The sequence below is a fragment of the Amphiura filiformis genome, chromosome 1 (assembly GCF_039555335.1).
Source record: "Amphiura filiformis chromosome 1, Afil_fr2py, whole genome shotgun sequence".
Lineage (NCBI taxonomy): Eukaryota > Metazoa > Echinodermata > Ophiuroidea > Amphilepidida > Amphiuridae > Amphiura > Amphiura filiformis.
The window spans coordinates 85,864,888-85,887,221 of NC_092628.1; the positions used below are offsets into that span (position 1 = coordinate 85,864,888).

The following is a 22,334-nucleotide window of genomic DNA, read 5'->3' on the forward strand; positions in this document are numbered from 1 at the left end:
TGCTGGGTTCANATATTTTAACATAATGTTATTTAAATATTGACACAATATTTGGCAAAAATGTTTGCAAAAATAGTTTACAATAACATTTTTTGAAACCATTTAAAAATATTGTTGCAGTGTGTTTTCATACAAAAACGTTTTAAAACGTTATCATGACCTTTATATAACCCGACATTTTAATGTTATTAAAACGTTTTTACCTAAACCAAAAGCCAAAATATAACTTACTTAAAACGTTTTTAAAACGTTTTTGTGTTTGCTGGGATGTCCTTTTTTGCTAATTTAGATGTTTGGAAATATTCGCACTTTGGTGTTTTAGTAAGGAAGGGCACGCATGGTCTGCAAAATTCCCTGTGTAAATCGAATGCAACTTTTAGTGACTATTACTCACTTGTGGACCGCTCTCTTCCGAAGGGCATTAAACCACTTGACGGATATATTTTGTACTTGCTGTCAATCAAGAATAATGTATATATTACATGTAGGCTAAAAACTAGGTGGGGATCTGCAAATGTTCATACCTCCCTGATATGTAAGTGACAAATAACAGCAAAAACAACTCCCATATCTGTCCATAACTTTGGTCAGTGGAGCGAGCCAGGGGATTTCAAGTGGGTTATTATTGATTGGCAAGTGCCATATTTGGGCACAAGTGCAGTCCACCATTCAATGTGGAGGATGGGCGCGGGCTGGGCTAAACTTTATCGATTGATTTAGCTGGAATAATTTCCAGTTAACCAGGTTTAAGGTCGAATCATGTTTGCTGTGCAGTATAACTGCACTATGATTGGTTTAGATCTTTAAATTTCCCTTTATTGTTAATGTAACTTAACCGTATAACCTTAGATCCCGGACTTAAATATATTATATTTATAAAGAAAATTATAATTCTATTTTATTTTTCTAGGCTGAGAGCAAAGAAAGCAAACTTACACCAGAGCAAATAAAAGGTAGGCTTGGTGTTTTATTGCTATATCTATAGTGGAACCAATGTTTTATTGACATCCTTACACTTCAAGTGACACTTTAAGTGACAAAATTGGTTTCATTTTTCCCACGAGGGGTCGAAGGTCATAATGGGACATTTAAAGTTGGACAGTCAGTCGCCCTTATGTGACGAATGTTGCGCAGTCTCATGAATTGAGTTGTACAGCCTCATCATGTAGAAGGCTATGCACGAGTACGTGGAGGTGGACGTGCGAGAGAACGACTGCCAAATGGCAAATCGTATGGAACATTGCAACATCTCTAATAACCCAGATTGATTCGAAATAACTATAATGTAGATCATTTATTTTGACAGAATTGAAAGAGTCATTTGACATGTTTGACAAAGATGGCAATGGTAAGATTACGACTGGTGAGTTAGGAGCGGTAATGAAACAACTGGGTCAGCCTGCTGATGAGAAAATTTTGAAAGACATGATTGCAGAAGTAGATAAAGACCGTACGTGAGATTATTTTGCTTATTTGTTTGTTTTGTACAATTACGCCGCAATTTTAGGGTAGACGTAGAGGTATTGTTGGTCGAAGCAAAAAAAAAAAAGATTTTCATTATCTAAATCAATAGGCCTATATTATTGAAAAAATAACACTTTGATGCTTTGCAAAAGTTCATTCTACAAATCATTTACTTTGAAAACTTGCTTGATTTGTTGTTAACGAGATATGTACGGTGTACGTTTTACAAAAGTGTTGTTGTTTCAGCCCTCCTTACATCATAAATCAAGAACCACAGGACCTACAAATGTATATGTTTGATAGTTGAAATATTCTTCTATACACTCGCTATGAAATGATCAATGCAATGTTTATCTATTTATTTACCTAGCTGGGGGGTTTTCAACCCCCCGAGCTAGGTACTGTTTTGCTATCCGATTCTTCTTTACCTAGCTGGGGGGTTACAACCCCCCAGGTTTATCGGATCTTTCTTACCTAGCTGGGGGGGGTTTACCCCCCAGCTAGGTACTGTAATGCTCTCCGATCTTTCTTACCTAGCTGGGGTTTACACCCCCCAGCTAGGTACTGTAATGCTATCCGATCTTTCTTCTTTCTGGCAATAAACTTCAAAATGCTTCTCCTCCTACATGTTACACCCTACAGTTATGTAACTTGCACATATGTATCGGCTATATCCAGTGCCCATAGGGTCTAAAAAAAATTGGGGTGAAATGTCATTAAAGGGGCATTTCCGGTATTTAACCGAATACCTTTGAAATGCTTCTTCTGCCACATATTATATAGTACAATGATGTCATTTGCATATATGCATCGGCTATACCACACGCCTAAAACTTGCATACAGAATTGGGGTCAAAGGTCATTAAAGGGGGAAATCTTACAATTGCAATCTTACAAGTGGTATGGGGCTCAAACTTGGTGACAACAAACTTAATGATCAGGGAATATGTTGGAACACTTTGCAGGGGTCAGGTCAAAGGTCATGCAGAGGTCAAATCTTATAATTTTATTTTCTGGATATCTGTAAGGTGTATGGGGCTCAAACTCAGTGACAATAAATCTCATAACCAGGGGAACATTTACAGGGGTCAGGTCAAAGGTCATGCAGAGGTCAAATATTTGAATGTATTTTCTGGACATGTGTAAGGGGTACGGGCTCAAACTCGGTAACAACAAATTTGATGACCAGGGGAACATTTTTTGGAACATATTGCAGGGGTCAGGTCAAAGGTCATCTGGGGTCAAATCTTAAAATTGCATTTTCTGGACATCTGTAAGGAGTACGGGAATCAAACTCGGTGACAACAAACCTCATGATCAGGGGAACATTTTTGGGACATTTTGCAGAGGTCAGATACCTCCACAACACCAACACGCCCAGCTAGGTTTGTGGTCTATGACCACCATTTGCCACTAGTTCTTCTTCTTCTTCTGGCAACAAACTTCAAAATGCTTCTCCTCCTACATGTTACACCCTACAATTACGTAACTTGCACATATGTATCGCCTATATCCAGTGCCCATATGGTGCAAACAGAATTGGGATCAAAGGTCATTAAAGGGGCATTTTCGGTATATAACCAAATATCTTCAAAATGCTTCTTCTGCCACATATTACATAGCACAATGACGTCACTTACACATGTGCATCGGCTTTACCCAGTGCCCATACCTTGCACACAGAATTGGGGTCAAAGGTCATTAAGGGGTAAAATCTTACAATTGCATTATCTGGACATCTGTAAGGAGTATGGGGCTCAAACTCGATACAATAAATCTCATGACCAGGGGAACATTTTGCGGGGGTCAGGTCAAAGGTCATGCAGAGGTCAAATTTTAGAAACGCATTTCCTGGACATCTGTAAGGGGTACGGAGCTCAATCTTGGTGACAACAAACTTAATGATCAGGGGAACATGTTTGAACACTTTGCAGGGGTCAGGTCAAAGGTTATCTGGGGTCAAATCTTTATAACTTCATTTTCTGGATATCTGCAAGGGGTATGGGGCTCAAACTCAGTGACAACAAATCTCATGACCAGGGGAACATTTTGCAGGGGTCAGGTCAAAGGTCATGTAGAGGTCAAATTTTCTAAATGCATTTTCTGGACATCTGTTAGGGGTACAGGGCTCAAACTCCACAACAACAAACTTACTGACCTGGGGAACATTTTGGAACACTGTGCAAGGGTCATGTCAAAGGTCATCTGGGGTCAAATCGTAGAATTTCATTTTCTGGATATCTGTAAGAGGTACGGGGCTCAAACATGGTGACAACAAACCTCAAGACCAGGGGAACATTATGGAACATCATGCATAGGTCAGGTCAAAGGTCATCTGGGGTCAAATCTTAGAATTGAATTTTTTGGACATCTGTTAGGAGTACGGGACTCAAACTCGGTGAAAACAAACCCCATGACCAGGGGAGCATTTTTGGAACATTTTGTAGGGGTCAGATACCTCCACAACACCAACATGCCCCAGCTAGGTTTGTGGTCTATGACCACCATTTGCCACTAGTTTCTTCTTCTTCTTTCTGGCAATAATTTCAAAATGCTTCTACTCCTACATGTTACACCCTACAATTACGTAACTTGCACATATGCATTGGCTATATCCAGTGCCCATAGTGTCTAAACAGAATTGGGGTCAAAGGTCATTAAGGGGGAATTTCTGGTATTTAACCAAATATCTTCAAAATGCTTCTTCTGCCACATATTATATAGTACAATGATGTCATTTACATATATGCATCGGCTATACCACACGCCTATAATTTGCATACAGAATTGGGGTCAAAGGTCATGAGGGGGTAAAATCTTACAATTGCATTATCTGGACATCTGTAAGGGGTATGGTGCTCAAACTCGGTGACAACAAATCTCATGACCAGGGGAACATTTTGCAGGGGTCAGGTCAAAGGCCATGTAGAGGTCAAATTTTAGAAATGCATTTCCTGGACATCTGTAAGGGGTACAGGGCTCAAACTTGTGACAACAAACTTAATGATCTGGGGAACATTTTGGAACACTTTGCAGAGGTCAGGTCAAAGGTTACCTGGGGTCAAATCTTATAATTTCATTTTCTGGATATCTGCAAGGGGTATGGAGTTCAATCTCAGTGACAATAAATCTCATGACCAGGGGAACATTTTGGAGGGGTCAGGTCAAAGGTCATGCAGAGGTCAAATCTTAGAAAAGTATATTCTGGACATCTGTAAGGGGTACAGTGCTCAAACTTAGTGACAACAAACTTGATGACCAGAAGAAAATATTTTGAACATTTTGCAGGGGTCAGGTCAAAGGTCATCTGGGGTCAAATCTTAAAATTGCATTTCCTGGACATCTGTAAACTCAGTGACAACAAAGCTCATAACCAGGGGAACATTTTTGGAACATTTTTTTGCAGGGGTCAGATACCTCCAAAACACCAGCATACCCCGCTAGGTTTGTGGTCTATGACCACCATTTGCCACTAGTTCTTTCTTTCTTCTTCTGGCAACAAACTTTAAAATGCTTCTCCTCCTACATGTTCCACCCTAAAATTACGTAACTTGCATATATGTATCGGCTATATCCAATGCCATAGTATCTAAACAGAATTGGGGTCAAAGGTCATTAAAGGGGCATTTCTGGTATTTAACCAAATATCTTCAAAATGCTTCTTCTGTCACATATTATATAGTACAATGATGTCATTTGCATATATGCATCGGCTATACCACACGCCTATAGCTTGTATACGGAATTGGGGTCAAAGGTCATTAAGGGGTGAAATCTTACAATTGCATTATCTGGACATATGTAATGGGTATGGCGCTCAAACTCGGTGAAAACAGATCTCATGACCAGGGGAACATTTTGCAGGGGTCAGGTCAAAGGTCATACAGAGGTCAAATTTTAGAAGTGCATTTTCCAGACACCTGTAAGGGGTACGGAGCTCAAACTTGGTGACAACAAACTTGATAACCAGGGCAACATTTTTGGAACACTTTGCAGGGTCAGGTCAAAGGTTATCTGGGGTCAAATCTTATAATTTCATTTTCTGAATATCTGTAAGGGGTATGAGGCTCAAACTCAGTGACAATAAATCTCATGACCAGAGGAACATTTTGCAGGGGTCATGGCAAAGGTCATGCAGAGGTCAAATCTCAGAAACATATTTTCTTGACATCTATAAAGAGTACAGGGCTCAAACTCTGTGACAACAAAGTTGATGACAGGGGAACATATTTGGAACATTTTGCAGGGGTCAGGTCAAAGGTCATCTGGGATCAAATCGTAAAATTGCATTTTCTGGACATCTGTAAGGAGTACGGGACTCAAACACAGTGACAACAGACCTCGTGATCAGGGGAACATTTTTGGAACATTTTGTAGGGGTCAGATACCTCCACAACACCAACACGCCCAGCTAGGTTTGTGGTCTATGACCACCATTTGCCACTAGTTATTTATTTATTTATTTATTTATTTATCTTCCTTTCTCTAACCTTTTTTCTCGCGCTCTCTCTCTCCATCCACCCCCCCTCTCTCTCTCTCTCCTTCTCTCTCTTTCTCAACCTTCCTCTGTCTCCCCATTTCTGAAGTATTCCTGCTCCTTATTTATCTTTCCCTCTTCCTCCCCTATCCTCTCACTCATCCTTTCTCTCGCCATCTCTTTCCCTCCTCCCTCTAACCATGCGTACCTCCTCCTCCTTGTTCCCACCCTCACTCCCTTCTTTCTTGCTTGCTTGCTGGAGATCATCAAATGTATCTTTATACACGAGTATTATCACACGTGAATATAGCCTATCTTCTAGAGAGTGGATTTATGAACAATACAGGGATACATACATTTGAATCGTGGCGTAATTCCATGCATCCTTCCTATAATTCGTTGAACTTCCCTGCTATGTCTTCAAGAGTCCGTTGGTCCCATCATATCTCGCTCGCTCTAATTTGACAACCTCTCTGAAATAGAATATGACAAAAATGTCATAGTGCAGTTATGTCCACGGCAAATTCACCGTGACCTTTCCAGCCATAGACCCGCTTAGTGAAGAATAAACCAAAATATGCAGTACTAAACCATTATAGTAATCGATTGTCCAATGCAAATTTATTACCACGTGATAATATTAATCCAATGAGCGATCGAATTGTCCGCTACAGTCGACTAACCCAATCGATAATGACGCTATTGACATGTACGGGCAGAGCTCCACTGACCGAGTTTTGGGGTATTCTTCACTGGTTTGCTGTCATTTACTCATCAAGGCGGTCCCCCGTTATTATAAGGACTATGCTAATGATTTAAAGATTGACATGTAGAAAATTAACCATACTTGACTTGAAAGTACTAAATTTGTGCCTATTACGGTTTCGTGACACCCATCTTCCAAATGCCCGGTGAAGCAAAATGTGCATTGGAATAACACGGGAGTTTGGATAGATGGTAGCATACATGTGCATACATGTAGGCAACAATAACTGCATCATGTCCGAATTGAACAGGGTCTATGATAATCCATAGCGAAAATAAAAAGTGCTTCTGTTTCCCTCAGAAATATCGATCGTGATGTAATTTCCTGTGAGTGTTTGAACCTAAATCTGAAATCTGGATCAATTCGGCATCAAAGGATAATGCGTTACGCAATGTATTACCTGTCCATGTTTATTATCATAACCTACTTGGTCCTAACTCACAAAATAATTCATTGATTTGCAGACAGTGGTACAATTGAGTTCGAGGAATTCAAGATCATGATGGGATGTAAAAACACCGAAGACAATTTGAAAGAAGCGTTCAAGGCATTCGACAAAGATGGTAATGGATATATCAGGTAGGGGATGTTGCTTGTTAGATAATCAGGATTTTGTTTGTTTGTTTCGTTTGGTATTTGCTGGCAAGTGTGGGGTTGCGTACGAATGTATTGACAGGTGAGTATTGGAGATGATTGTTTTAAGCTTTTGGAAATAGAAAAAAAGAAAAACGGGTTTTATTTCTCCGTGTAGCCCTTTGATTACAAATATCAACGTTCTGTTCATTCCATCAGTGCCAAAGAGCTGAAGCAAGTGATGAAACAAATGGGACAACACTGCAGCAATGAGGAAATAGATGAAATGATCAAGGCAGCTGATACTGACGGAGATGGCAGAGTTAATTTTGCAGGTATATACAGTACAAGTTTTAATCTCCTCGTTCCATACAAACATTTTAAACAGTGCGCAATCCTGTGGCCGTTTCGGTTTTAGGTAGTGTTTAAGTACGATTTTGCGTTTCCAACATTTACAGAGACGAAGGACACAATAATCCAAGTTACAATTTCGTATTGAAAGTTAACTTACATGTATATTTGATCCAGTAAAATGCATTTCAAATTGTTTCAAATTTAACGGCCACAATCCTGTGGCCGTTTCGGTTTTAGGTAGTGTTTAAGTATGAGTTTGAGTTTCCAACATTTACAGCTCTAGACGAGGGACACTATAATCCAAGTTACAATTTCGTATTGAAAGTTAAATTACATGTATATTTGATCCAGTAAAATGCATTTCAAATTGTTTCAAATTCCAGGTGTAGATAACATGATAAACGGCTTAAAATGAAAAAGTCACTTACTACGTTTAATTCATTTTATACTTTTTTTACAGAATTCGCCAAAATGATGTCTAAGAAATAGTGAGAATAAAGAGAAGAGGAGCGTTAAATAAGTTATAAACGATTTGTATAAATCTTAAGTTTAAATAATAATTTAAGTCTCTAGTCTTAGTCTTAACTTAGCCTATATGATATTTATAAGTTATTTATAGAAAATATATATTTTGAAGCACTTTGTCTGCTATTTCAGGAATCAGATCGAAACTATTATTTATCAGTTTGAGATGGTGTTAAAGGGGTGCGTGTGGGGTGCCTATACGCGTATGCATTATTATTAGAGAGTTTGCGATTTCCAAACGTACGTATCATACGTCCGTGTAAATCCCGTCACGTGAGAGTAATTTCGAATACATGCATGGGCGTATTATAATACCTACGTTTAGAAATCGCAGGCTCTCTATTACTTAACGACCGAGGACTTGCGGATGACAACAGTTTACACTGGACCTTAAAATGTCCTCCAAATCGTATACGAGGTCCTGTAAACTACTACACCCTTGATCAAGGTATACCTACCATTACCGGTAGGCATTTGGTGTGACAACACACCGAAAAACAGGACCTTTTGACTTCCTAAAATGTAATTTCTCAGGTCCTAGGAAATATGAGCAATGCAAGGGGCGTATATATCATGTGGTGGGTGTGTATTAGGGGTGGGGTGCAAATTGCAAATTCTATGTCAAAGTCAAAAACCGTGGTCATCTGACTTTTGACTTGCACGATCTTGTCATGACAACACATTCTCTATAGGATCAGAGGACTTATGGACTCGTCATTTTTCGGGTCCTCGGAAATGGGATGTGCGTGTTATATAAGACCTCTAAATGGTAGAAGCAGACAGAAGCTCATGACTTTCAATTTTACACCATAGATCAATTAATTTAAATATAAGGTGTAATGTACATCATCTGAATAGTTAAATAAGTGGACAAAAAAATAATTAAAAAAAATAAAAATAGTAAAAAATATATAAAATGCTGCATGCTTTCGTTGTCTTTTATTGATATGTTGCAGGAATTATATGGGCCTAATTTACCATATCCATGATATCAGACTATTTTAAACACACAGACCTGGCACTATCATAATTTAGAGTCATACTTAACTAGCTACGATTTCTGTAAAATAATTATAAACTTTTTATTCTTTCACAAATTATAATAAAACAATATTAGTAATAACGGTCAGGATGGGTTTCTATCAATTTTAAGGGATGTGCCTATAGGAATAAAGACCAAACAAACATATTCTTCTTTATGCCGTAATATTGTAGTCTTTCAACCCTTTCACAACTTCAGCTGTGCAACTTACACAAATTCCCGCTGAAAAGTGGTTCTTTTAATTTTAGAAAATAAATGAAAAATCGCTCTGGACTTTTAGTACTGATTATACTGTAGACGATCACAGACTATTTTGTACTGATCATACTATAGACTATTGTGACGTCATTGCCAGACAGTTTGTCTGTATTATGGCTATTGTTCCTTGTCTGGAAATATGTTCGGGCTTTATGTTATGTTCAGGGGCCGTGTTTTAAAACTCCGCCTCATCACAATAAGGCATAGGACAGTGTATTGATCGCATTGAGTTCAGTCAAGCATATATTCCAGACCAATCCCTTTTCGCCTCATTAAATATGTGTCACATTAGGTCAGGGACACTATTTATAATGGTTCGAATCCTTTTATTTGAGGTCAATAGATAAAAGAGAGGCATTGAATTGAATCAACACAGGTGTTGCTCTAGATATGATCATCAAATCTCCCATAGCAGATTTCACACAGGAGGCGGCTCTTGCTCATTCATAGCGCTCAAAATTCCATATTGTAATAATATTGGTGGTGATGTTACAATCTTAGCAGCGGATAGGTGTGCGCCGTGTTCGGCTGCAACCGGCCTAGTTGATTCATAGCGCTATATAAATCTAACATGAATTTAATTTTGTATATATTTTTTCAGGGCCGGATTTACCTTTTTTGGGGCCCTGGCCAGGCTAAAATTCGGAGGCCCCAAACTCACCGTGGGGAAGGCATGTGCACTCAAGTGACCAAGTTTTGGTTTACAAATAAGGGGCCTACAATAAGATGGGTTTTACTAAGACATTTGCGCAAGAAGCGCGAGAAACATTTCGATTTCAGACAATTTTAGATCAAAATGAAGGTGAATTTTGTTATAATTATAAAAGGCCAGTGGGCGCGAAGCGCGTAAAATTTGCAATGTTAGCATATTTTGGTGCAAAATATGGTGTATTCGGCTAAAAGAAACATGCACATGCCAAATTGGGGCCCCCAGATTTCGGTGGCCCTGGGCCCTGGGCCCTGGTCCATCTGACCCAATGGTAAATCCGGCCCTGCATATTTTATAAATATTTTTTGTTAACATAATCTAATGTGGTGCTTAGGACTACTACCGTACATGTGGAACCGATGCGAAAGGCCGGGTCTGCAAAATAATGATCAGTGCATGATGGCTGTAGAGATTTAGCTTCATCATGTCCATGTTCAGTGTAATCAAATGAAATACTAGGCCTATATAGCTGGATATCATAAAATCGTGGAAAATGGTATCGCCTATCGCAAACCACCAAATCTGTCGTAGGTTTGAATTGCCAATATAAAAACCGTGAATTTAGTGTCACACATCTACGACTTGGTTTGAAATAAGGCCAGCCTGACGCCATTAACAGTTTTGGGATATAGCACACCGTTGGGTGTGCAAACTTGTGCTAAAATGTAATTAAATAACTAAAATCGGATTACTGGAATAATACCAAACAGCAACGGACATTGAGTAAGGACTATGTGAGAAGTTTGGGGTAAGTAAAACATTTCCTTGTTATAAAAAACAGCCAAAAAGCTGTCCAAAATTGCACAAGGCGATATATCTCGAAACTAAATTTTGAGAGGGCCTACGCTGATTCTTTTAATTCTAGTTTAAAATCTATCCGTCACCTGCAGTCTGATATGGTATCTATGGTTTCATCCAATTCTTGGGAACTAATGTGGAAGGTATTTTGGTTAAAAAACCCGATACTGTTAAAAATATCGGTATTTATGCAAGCGAAATTTTTTATCGTGTAAAATGCATTGAAAATTGTCGGCTAAAGAGTGCATAAATGAAAATCGCGAACAGTAATATTAACAATAACTATCTACATTCCAAGCGGAAACGCTTTTCAAAAACATACAACCTTTTTTCGGGCAATCGCTGAAACCGAAATATGCAATTCTAGGCCATCTGTAAAAAAGTGCGTGAGCGTTTGTGACTATGAACTTGGGTCACCGAAACAAATGTTTATATTGGTGTCAGGCCTTTCAAATTGATACAATAATTAGCCCCCAATAATGGCTTTCATTTTAACCGTTATTTGTTAAACTGCGATTTTTACTTTTTAGAAATCAAAGAACGTATCAAAAAACTTTTTGTAGATCGCTTAAAAATGGCCCCATCCCTTAAGCCGAAGAAATGGAGCTCATTATGTCTCATATTGACTGATGTCCTGCTAGGACACTTTAGCAGATAGGCCGCCCTCTCTAATTATAATTTATTTACATTGGCCGTGAGACATTTACGAGAGAATAAAATCATCACATGTTCAATTCGCCAGCAGATCCGCCATGAGCTGTTTTGGCGTGTGATGGTGAGCACTGACCTGAACGACATGAAATCGATAGTGCACGCTGGTTCGAATCCGAACGGTTCTGATGTTTATTCTCTCCTTTATTATATAATGCCAGTTTGTCTGAACTCCATTTCTTTAATTATTACATATTTTCTCAGGCATGTATCCTCTGGGTCCTTGAAATTTAAGTGGGCAATGCTAGTTTTTCCTGTGGAGGTTATCCACTTCACACATGTGTGACTTATAACAAAAGGAGCTGGTTCCCGTGCGGCGCAATATGTTCAAAATTTCTGTGTTACCAATATCGCTTATCACACGACTTTTAAGTAGCGCCCGCCCAATGTGTGCAATGTGACGTCACTACAGCCCAAGTATAGAAACATGGCAACTTTTACTGATGACTTTAATTAATTACACTAATTAGCAAAAGTGTTTGATTCTAACAATACTAGAAAGGCAAGTTGTCCTTTAAAATAATCGTCCGGATGTAAACTCAATCAAACAGTGCGAGTCATTTACGACTCGTAATACTTGTAAAAGTATATACCATTCTATTCTTATGCAACTCCTAGTTTTCGATCAAACTGCATGTGTTTAGGATTTTTTAATTAGAATAACCCACCTAACACACATGTATGGCTTGAGAACTAGGCCGGAGTGACCTGCGTGGGTTTTAAGGTGATGGTACATGTTTAATTGTTAATAGTATAAACCATCATTATGTTTTCTTAATGTTGTAATGTGCCCTGAGTAATTTAATTTGATGATTTATCTCTGTGTAAATCAGTTGCCAGTTGCAGCGCCTGTGTGGTCGCTTTCACGGCTCTCTGACATTTCCATCATTTTCTGCAGATTTAGACCATGCAGAAATCTGTAAACTTTACTGATGGAATAACTAACCCTACTGATCATCAAAATGGGTTCGAATGAAAGAAAAATGCTGCCGTTTTTCTGCATTTTTATGTGTTATTTTGGAACTAGTACTGGGCCAAAATACAACTACAGTACATCAGGTATCTTCATATAGGCCTAGGCCTATCTACCTGTGGAGGGATCATCCTACTCAACCTAATCATCATCGACCTTCCAGTGAAGTGCTTTACCAACTAACTGTAACTGATCCTACTATTGAATGCTGGACTGAAAGTGATTATCCTACTGTTGATTATTTGACTGTAAGTGATTATCCCTTATCTTGTGATTCTCAAGAGCCCATCATCATCATGGAGTGTGATCCACCAGTTTTACAGTTACCTGTGTATGCAATAGCAGGCCTACTGCACTATTCCACCATATTTCTACATGGAATGAATACTACCTATGATGAGTGTCCATTAAGCATTGAAACATGCCAAAACTTGAACTCTTTGAACATATTGCGCAACCCATGTCCAATTCATAATAACTCGATCTCGCTGCCTGATTACAAAGAAATTAGGAAGCAACCAAGAAGACGTTGGCGACGTGATAGGGGCAGCAGAGGTGGCAAGCGTTTACATTTTAGACCTAACCCTGAGCTTCAAGAGGGTTTCTCAAACTTGTCCCAAACCACATCCCAGCCTTATGTTGTTGACTTGAACAGATACCTTCATCTGTCCGCTTGGAACGCGCGGTCAATTAGATACAAAACAACACACCTTGCAGATTTTCTGATTCAAAATGACATTGATGTAATGTTCCTTACTGAGACCTGGATAAATGAGAACGATGATTCAGTCATTAGAGAATGTACACCACCATTTTACTCTTTCTCCAACTTTCCAAGAGGCACAAGCAATCATGGCGGAATCGGTATAATAAGCAAAGACTCTGTGAACCTTCGTACTGTACAAACTGGTTTTACTACTGTAAATTTTGAACATGCAAGTGTTGTTGATTTAACAAGTGGAATTCAGTATATTGTTGTGGTGATATCTGATTTAGGCTATTACGTTTGGCAACTGACTCACGTCGTTCGGGCTGGCAACCCGTTCCAAGATGGCAGCGCCCTGTGTGAATAAATGTTGATTATTGCTACGTAGATTGCAAGTGTTCTGAATCACTTATTTGCCTCCGAACCCCAGCATAAGAATAAGACATGGTGTCTAGAGTGGTGTAGCAATTACAGGGAAAGCCACAGCCTTATCGGGAGCCGTGTTTTGCAGAAAACAGCCGATGAAGATAGCAGACCTGTGAGCCTGTGTGGCAGCGAATGACTGCAGAATTTGGCACACGAGTGTCGGTAACATGGTATACATGTACATGTACAATAACAATAAAACAAAAGTAAAAACAGATTCAATGTATACTGAACTTAGTTTTATGGTGCATGATAAGCACGCATTTTAAGCTTACTTTAATTAGCAAGTGAAGTGGCAGTTACAGCCTAGCTAGTCACAGACACAGTCTCCAGATCGAGTAGTAGTATTTGTGTATACGTACGAACATGATCAGCAGCATGACATGTTCAGCAGTCTTAATTTAAAGTGAAATCATGGTGGCAGCAAATTACCTCCATGGTGAAATCAAGACTTTTCGGCAAATCAAGTGTGTATTATATTGCAAGGTTATTTAAATATCTGCTGTATGGCATAGCACGACGCAAATTTGCGCGTAAAAAGGCATACATACAGGCAGTTACATACAATTTCTTTGCCAACATACATACATGCATAACAGACGCTTTCTTGATTTTGAGCATAAATCAAGGCTGTTTGGATAAATTATTCGTGCTTCGCGATAATAATATCGTATCTGTCAATTAAACTTGAGGTTCAACGAACTCAAGGCGCTACAGCGATACTAACACTTAACAGCGTATTCGGCAATTAATCTTGAGGTTCAACGAACTCAAGGCGCTTCGGCGATACTAATTACTAATAGCGTATTCGGCAATTAATCTTGAGGTTCAACGAACTCAAGGCGCTTCGGCGATACTAATTACTAATAGCGTGTTCGGCAATTAATCTTGAGGTTCAACGAACTCAAGGCGCTTCGGCGATACTAATTACTAATAGCGTATTCGGCGATTATCTTGAGGTTCAACGAACTCAAGGCGCTTCGGCGACAAGTGCAAATAAATCATGGCTGAGTTCCAGTTGCCATGTCCACCGCATATGATATGCAAAGGCAACACGGAGGAAAACTGGAAAACATTTAAAGATGCCTATAACGATTACGCTATTGCTACAGAATTAGACAAAAAGAATACAACCGTACAAGCAGCCACACTAAAAACGCTGATGGGACCGGCTTGTAAGAGAATCCTTCTTGGGCTGAAATTGTCCGATGACAAGATGGCAGATGCCAAAGAAATCTTGAAAGCTTTGGAAGATAATTTTGTTGTCAAACACAATGTACTTTATGATAGATACTGTTTTTATAGAGCAGTACAGCAACAGCATGAAAATACAGAGCAATTTGTGGATCGGCTACGACATCTGGCCATTAACTGTAAGTTTAAAGATGAAGAGGATATGATCAGAGACATTCTGATACTGGGTTGTAAAGATGATTCAGCCAGAGCCAGACTGTTCCGAAAAGAAGAAGAGTGCTCACTTAAGATAGCCATAGATGCACTTAAGATAAGTGAGGCAACAACCCAGCAGTTAAAAAGCATGGCGAGCAGTAGTGAACAGCAAATACATTATGCAAGAAGGAGTAACAAGGCCAGATATACTAAACAGGACCAGAATCCTAGATACCACAAAGACAAAAGGCAAGAGCATCAGAATTGCATGTACTGTGGAAAAGAGCACAAAAGCAAGTAAAGAAGCATGTCCAGCTTATGGAAAAACCTGTACCAAATGCAAGAAGAAGCACCATTTCAGTAATGTGTGTTTATCACAGAAAAGAGTTAACAGGATCGACCAAGGTGAAGACACAGATGAGTCTACCACAAGTTATGACGAAGTTAACAAGATAACAGTTGTGGAAGTAAATAAGCTGGAAAAGAGCATCATAGCAACAATGATGATAGAGAAGCAGAAAGAAATTCAGTTTGAAATAGACACTGGAGCTTCATGCAATGTTCTCAGCAAGAGTCATTTGAAGAACATTAAATACAAATTGGAGAAGACAGAAACCATCCTGAGGATGTATGATGGAAATCTTGTACGCCCGATTGGCAAAGCAAAACTGAAGGTGATAAACCCGAAGAACCAGAGAAAATATCTCGTAGTGTTTGAAATTGTGAGCTCTGACAAATATGTACCGATTTTGGGACGCAAAACTTCAGAAGCCATGGGCCTGATAGAAATTATATATGACAACATAGCACAAGTGCAGACTGCAGCAGCACAAATACGGCCTCTGACAATACAGCAACTAGAAGCAGAATATCCAGATGTATTTGATGGTACTGGAAAATTACCTGGCAAGTATCATATAGAGATTGATAAAACAGTCACACCAGTAGTCCATGCAGCACGGCGGGTACCAGTTGCAGTCAAAGAACAACTCAAGACAGATCTTGATGACATGGTACAGCGCAAGATAATCATTGAAGAAACTGAGCCTACAGATTGGGTTTCAAGCATGGTAGCAGTCAGGAAACCATCAGGAAAATTGCGCATCTGCATAGACCCGAAAGACTTGAATCGGGCCATAAAGAGAAGCCATCATCATATGACTACAATAGAAGAAATTCTTCCTGAACTCCATCAAGCAAAAGTATTCAGCGTACTTGACACAAGAAATGGGTTTTGGCATGTTGAACTAGATGAAGCTAGTTCAAAGTTAACATGTTTCAATACTCCTTATGGCAGATATCGCTGGCTGCGCATGCCATTTGGGCTGAAAAGCGCACCAGAAGAGTACACAAGACGCCAACAGCAAGCACTTGCAGGGCTGAAAGGAGTAGAGTCCATAGCAGATGATATGTTGATATTTGGAGTTGGAGAGACAAAAGAAGAAGCAGTACAAAATCACAATGAGAATCTCAGGAACTCATGAAGCGATGCCAAGAAGTTGGCTTGAAGATCAACAAAGATAAGGCCAAGCTTGGAATGGAAGAAGTGCCATTCATTGGCCATATAATATCAAAGATGGATTGAAACCTGATCCTGAGAAGATTAGAGCAGTTGGAGAGATGCCTCTACCAACTGATGTTAAAGGAATACAGCGTCTACTGGGATTTGTAAACTATCTCAGTAAGTTCCTGCCACACTTGAGTGATCTCTGTGAGCCATTAAGAAAACTCACTGTGAAGAATGTACTATGGGAGTGGACAGATCACCACACGAAAGCTGTAGACCAGATCAAGAAAGCTGTGACAGCCCATCCAGTTCTACGCTACTTTGACAGTAAGAAAGACGTAACTTTGCAAGTTGACGCCTCGGAGACAGGTCTAGGTGCAGCCTTGCTTCAAGAAGGCCAGCCAATAGCATATGCTAGCAGAGCTCTGACTGACACTGAGACAAGATACGCTCAAATTGAAAAGGAGCTTCTAGCAGCATGGTATGGATTGAAAAGATTTCATGCTTACACCTATGGCAGAAAGGTATGGATCCAGAGTGACCACAAACCTCTCGAGATCATACAGAAGAAACTGCTTCACAAAGCACCTAAACGTCAACAGTGTATGTTTTTGAAGATGGGAACCTATGACTATGAAATTCAATACACACCTGGAAGCAAACTAGTATTAGCAGACACCTTAAGCAGAGCATACCTTCCAGAGTATGATACCAATATACAGCAAGAACTAGAATTGGAAGCAGTTAATCTACTTGAAGAGGTAGACCTTGAAGAGAGTCTGATAGATGCTATCCAAAGAGAGACAATAGCAGACCAAATCATGCAGCAGTTACACAACATGATAGTTCGTGGGTGGCCAGAAGACAAGCAACATGTTCCACAGCAATTAAAGACTTACTGGGGCATCCGAGAAGAACTAACTGTGCAGAAAGATCTAATCTACAAGGGAGAAAGACTTGTAGTACCTCCAGCAGCACGCAGGAGAATGGTTGAGGATATTCATGCTTCCCATCAAGGCATACAAGCATGCCTGTCAAGAGCACGCGAAAGCATGTATTGGCCAGGGATGACAGCACAGATCAAAGACTATGTTGAAAAATGTGATGTGTGTAGAAGATACTCTGATCAGCAACAGAAGGAAACACTACATCCACATGATGTCCCAGGTAGACCATGGGCAAAAGTCGGAATGGACATTTTCCACCTTGATGATCGCAACTATTTGATCACAGTAGACTATTTTTCCAACTACTGGGAGATAGATTATCTACCTGACATGAGATCAGAGACAGTAATTTCCAAAGTCAAGATGCACTTCTCAAGACAAGGGATACCCGATACTGTAATATCTGATAATGGCACACAATTTACCAGTGAACAATTCCAAGAATTTGCCAGGAAATGGAAGTTTCAGCATACAACGTCATCTCCAGGATATCCCCAGAGCAATGGGAAGTCAGAAAACGCAGTCAGAACAGCAAAAAGACTGTTGAAGAAAGCAAAAGCAGACAATAAAGATCCGTATCTAGCCATGTTGGACTTCAGAAACACACCAGGCCAAGATGGATTTAGTCCAGTGCAGAAACTAATGAGTAGGAGAACAAAGACTCGCCTACCAACTACTAAAAAGCTACTATCTCCAAGAGTGGCAAAAGGAGTCTCAAGAAAGATCAATGAAAACAAGCAAAAGCAAGCTGATTACTACAATCAAAACGCTAAAGATCTCAAGCCACTTCAGTTAGGAGATCACGTTCTCATTTATGACTTTCAAAACAAGCAGTGGTCAGCTAAGGGTATGATTGTCAAAAGATTACCTTACCGATCGTATGTGGTAAAGCTGTCAAATGGCAGAAATCTGAAAAGAAACAGAAAGCATTTGAAGAAGACTTACCAGCATGTTGATCCAATTGATGAGGATGATGATGAACCACTAGGTCAACCAGCAGCACCAGCACCAGTGAACCAACCAGTTCAACCAGCTACATGTCAACAAGACAGCACCAGAGCAGCAGCACCAGCGGTGAGAACCAGATCTGGCAGGATGGTGAAACCACCAGCATATTTGCAGGACTACCAACAATAATATGTGTTTCACATGTCTATACTTTGCACAGAGTCAAATTTAGTGAAAACAATTTGCCTGCTTAAACAGACTCATGTGATGTCTGAACTGACTTTATGAACTTTCACAAACTTCAGTGAATTTATGTAAATATGTTTTCACAAGTTGCAAGTTTTGGAATTTGTGTTTATTCAAAGAATCAACATCCAGGTTAACCTACATGCAATACAGTAACAAATCCTCATATATACAACATGTGATCTCGGTTCTAGCGTTCCATGGAAGAAAGAAGAGGAACTCTTGATAATTGTTCAAATGAAAGTGCCTTCAGTGTTGGAGTTCAAGCAATAGGGGAAAAATAACACCCTGTAACCCAGCACAGAGTTTTGGATAATCCATCCAGTTCTCTTTGTTTAAAATTCAATTTCGTTGTTTGAAAGTTAAAAAAGAATGAAAAGGCACTGAAACTTGATTAAAGAGAAAAAGACTCTCATAGAATAACAAAAACTCTAATGAATGGACATATTGCTGCCAATACAACTTGATCAATATTAGTTGCAGCAACAAGATTGTTCAATCTTCCCAAAAGGGAAAAGATGTGGTGATATCTGATTTAGGCTATTACGTTTGGCAACTGACTCACGTCGTTCGGGCTGGCAACCCGTTCCAAGATGGCAGCGCCCTGTGTGAATAAATGTTGATTATTGCTACGTAGATTGCAAGTGTTCTGAATCACTTATTTGCCTCCGAACCCCAGCATAAGAATAAGACAATTGTAATATATAGACCACCCCCTTCTTCCGTAAATCGTTTACGTACTTCAAACTACTTAACTGAGTTTGATGATTTTATTGGCGAGGTATCACTTTTCCCCAATGTAAATGAGCCTTGGAAGTCTGAAGTTAAGAGGTTCATTAGATCTTATGAGACTGCTGGTTTTTATCAGTATGCTAAGGGTCCTACACACATATCTGGTAATACCATCGACCTTTTCCTGGCTCGACTTGAGGATGGGATTATTCTTAGATGTGAGTCCCAAGCAAATCTCTTTTCTGACCACTTCATGATGCATTGTTATGTAAACAGAAATAAACCTACTCTAACCAAAAAAATCTGTCAAGGTCCGTAACTGCAAACAAATGGACCAGGTAGCGTTTCAGGCTGATGTTACTAAAGCACTGTGTACTATCTCAGATGAGTTAACTTTAGATGAGTTGGTTACTGAGTATGACTCTAAAGTTCTAACAATTCTTGACCAACATGCCCCTACGAAGGTAAAGGTGCGTACAAATAGACCCCGTTTTCCCTGGTACAGTAGTGAAATCAAGACTGAAACACAGCTTCGCAGAAAATATGAACGTAGGTGGCGAAAATCTCGAACGCTTGAAGATAGGAAGGCGTACATTGATCAAAAGCAAAAGGTTAATCAACTTATTGAAACTAATAAAACCAAGTATTACAAAGACAAATTATCTGATGCTGACACAAAGGGTGTGTTAAAAACTGTAAACAATCTGTTGAACAAAGATAACCGTACCTTACCATCATGTGACTCAACTAAGTCACTGTGTCATCAGTTTGCAAACTACTTTGAAGAAAAGGTCTCGAAAATCAGAAATGATCTGGACAGTATTGAGTCTGAAACTAATGAATGTATTGTTTATGATGTTAGACCAAATCATAATGTTCATAGTTTTAATGAATTCACCATTATGTCCCCTGATGAGGTACGAAGACTAGTGAGGGATTGTAATAGCAAGTCTAGTGCCATAGACCCCATTCCCACATGGTTATTGAAAGAAAATCTTGAAGTATTTCTTCCAACACTCACCCGTATCATAAATTCATCTTTGAGTACTGGTATATTCCCTAAATCACTTGGAAGAGCTGTGATATCTCCGATCTTAAAGAAGCCATCATTAGATCGGAATAATTTAAAGAATTATAGGCCAGTATCAAATATTTTGTTTGTATCAAAAGTTATTGAAAAGGTTGTGACAAACCAACTTAACGACCACATGGCCAAATATAATCTGGGTGAAGTTTACCAGTCTGCCTATAAGTCAAATTGTAGTACAGAAACAGCGTTACTCAAAGTAAAAAGTGATGTACTGAATGCTGTAGACAGACAAGAAGTGGTTTTCATGGTCCTTCTTGATCTGTCTGCAGCATTCGATACAGTGGATCACGGTTTGCTACTTGATCGTCTGAAAAATGATATAGGTGTGTCTGGTACTGTACGATAGTTATCTGAGTTCTCGATGTAGTAGCGTAAGTATTGATAATGTATTTTCTGAACAGTCAAAACTAGTTTATGGTGTCCCACAGGGTTCCGTCATTGGACCAGTTCAATTTGTTATATATACACAACCGATGGGAGCTATTATTCGTAGTCACAGTGTTTCTTTTCATTCATATGCTGATGACACTCAGCTTTATGTATCATTCAACCCACAGATTGCAGGTGCTGCTGAAACAGCACTTGCGAAACTTGAGCAGTGCATCGCTGAAATAAAGGAATGGATGAATCAAAACAAACTCAAATTGAACAATGATAAAACTGAATTTTTTATAGCCGGGTCATACCAAAGCCTTCAAAAGCTTCCCAAAGTACAGTTAAAGATCGCTGACATCCATATTGAACCATCATGCAACATCCGAAACCTTGGAATCATTTTTGACTCGAATATGACAATGTGTAAACAAGTTAACAGTCTGGTATCATCTGGAAATTATCAATTACGCAATATCCGCCGCATATGCCGTTATCTTGACCAGGACACACGTCACCTTGTCGTCCGAGCATTGTTTCTCTTCCGTCTTGATTACGGCAATGCCCTCTTGTATGGCGCAAACTCACAAGATCTCGTTCGCCTCCAGTCCCTTCAAAACCGAGCTGCAAAACTGATCTTCTATGCATCCAGACTCGATAGTCCATCACCTCTTCTGAAAAAACTGCACTGGTTACCGGTCACAAAACGTATTCAATTTAAGATATGTCTTCATGTTTACAAATGTCTCAATGACTGTGGTCCTGAATATCTTGCCAACTTACTTGCTCACATAATTCGTCCTTCAACGGCTCCGGTTACACGGTCTGCAACAGACAAGACTCTTCTTGCAATACCATTTAGTAAGAAATGTATAGGTGAACAAGCCTTCTCTGTTGCAGGCCCATCACTTTGGAACTCACTTCCGCAGCATGTAAGAAATGCCGGTTCAATTGCAGTTTTCAAAAAACTCCTGAAAACTCATTTGTTTTAATCTGAATTTGTATTTTTGCTTTGTATTATATTTCATGTAGACCAGGCTGTAGATGAGCTAGGTGTCACTTGGAGCGTAAACTTATCCCATATGGTTTTTCTAGATCAGAATTTCATGAGGAATAAGAATATCTTGGGTAACAAGCCCCTATCCTGAACAGGCTCCCACAAAAGGGGGGTTCTTTCCGGGGGTCCATGTTTTAAGGATAAAATATCATAAGTTCCGTTTAAACACAAAAGTGTAGAGCAAACTCTTATAAATCTCATAATGTACCCCCAATTAGTAAATTAAGCCCAACATATTTGATGTGGTAACAATCTGGAGGGTGG

The 22,334-nt window shown here is 39.4% G+C and overlaps 2 protein-coding genes across 2 annotated transcripts in view; both read left to right on the top strand.

The window, feature by feature from the left end:
* LOC140155542 (calmodulin-alpha) overlaps positions 1 to 17,645 on the top strand; it is a 45,159-nt gene extending 27,514 nt beyond the window's left edge. The window contains exon 6 of the mRNA XM_072178423.1: positions 17,523 to 17,645. Within this exon, the coding sequence (XP_072034524.1) occupies positions 17,523 to 17,569 (47 nt within the window). The 3' untranslated portion in view covers positions 17,570 to 17,645. The remainder of the gene's footprint in view (positions 1 to 17,522) is intronic.
* LOC140155563 (calmodulin-like) lies at positions 911 to 8,756 on the top strand (the record flags this gene model as incomplete). The annotated part of the gene is given in 5 exon segments (XM_072178454.1): positions 911 to 953; positions 1,307 to 1,450; positions 7,172 to 7,286; positions 7,500 to 7,615; positions 8,095 to 8,756. Coding segments are annotated over 5 exon segments (447 nt in total), but the record flags the coding sequence as incomplete, so codon positions are not given.
* Positions 17,646 to 22,334: the final 4,689 nt, after the last annotated feature.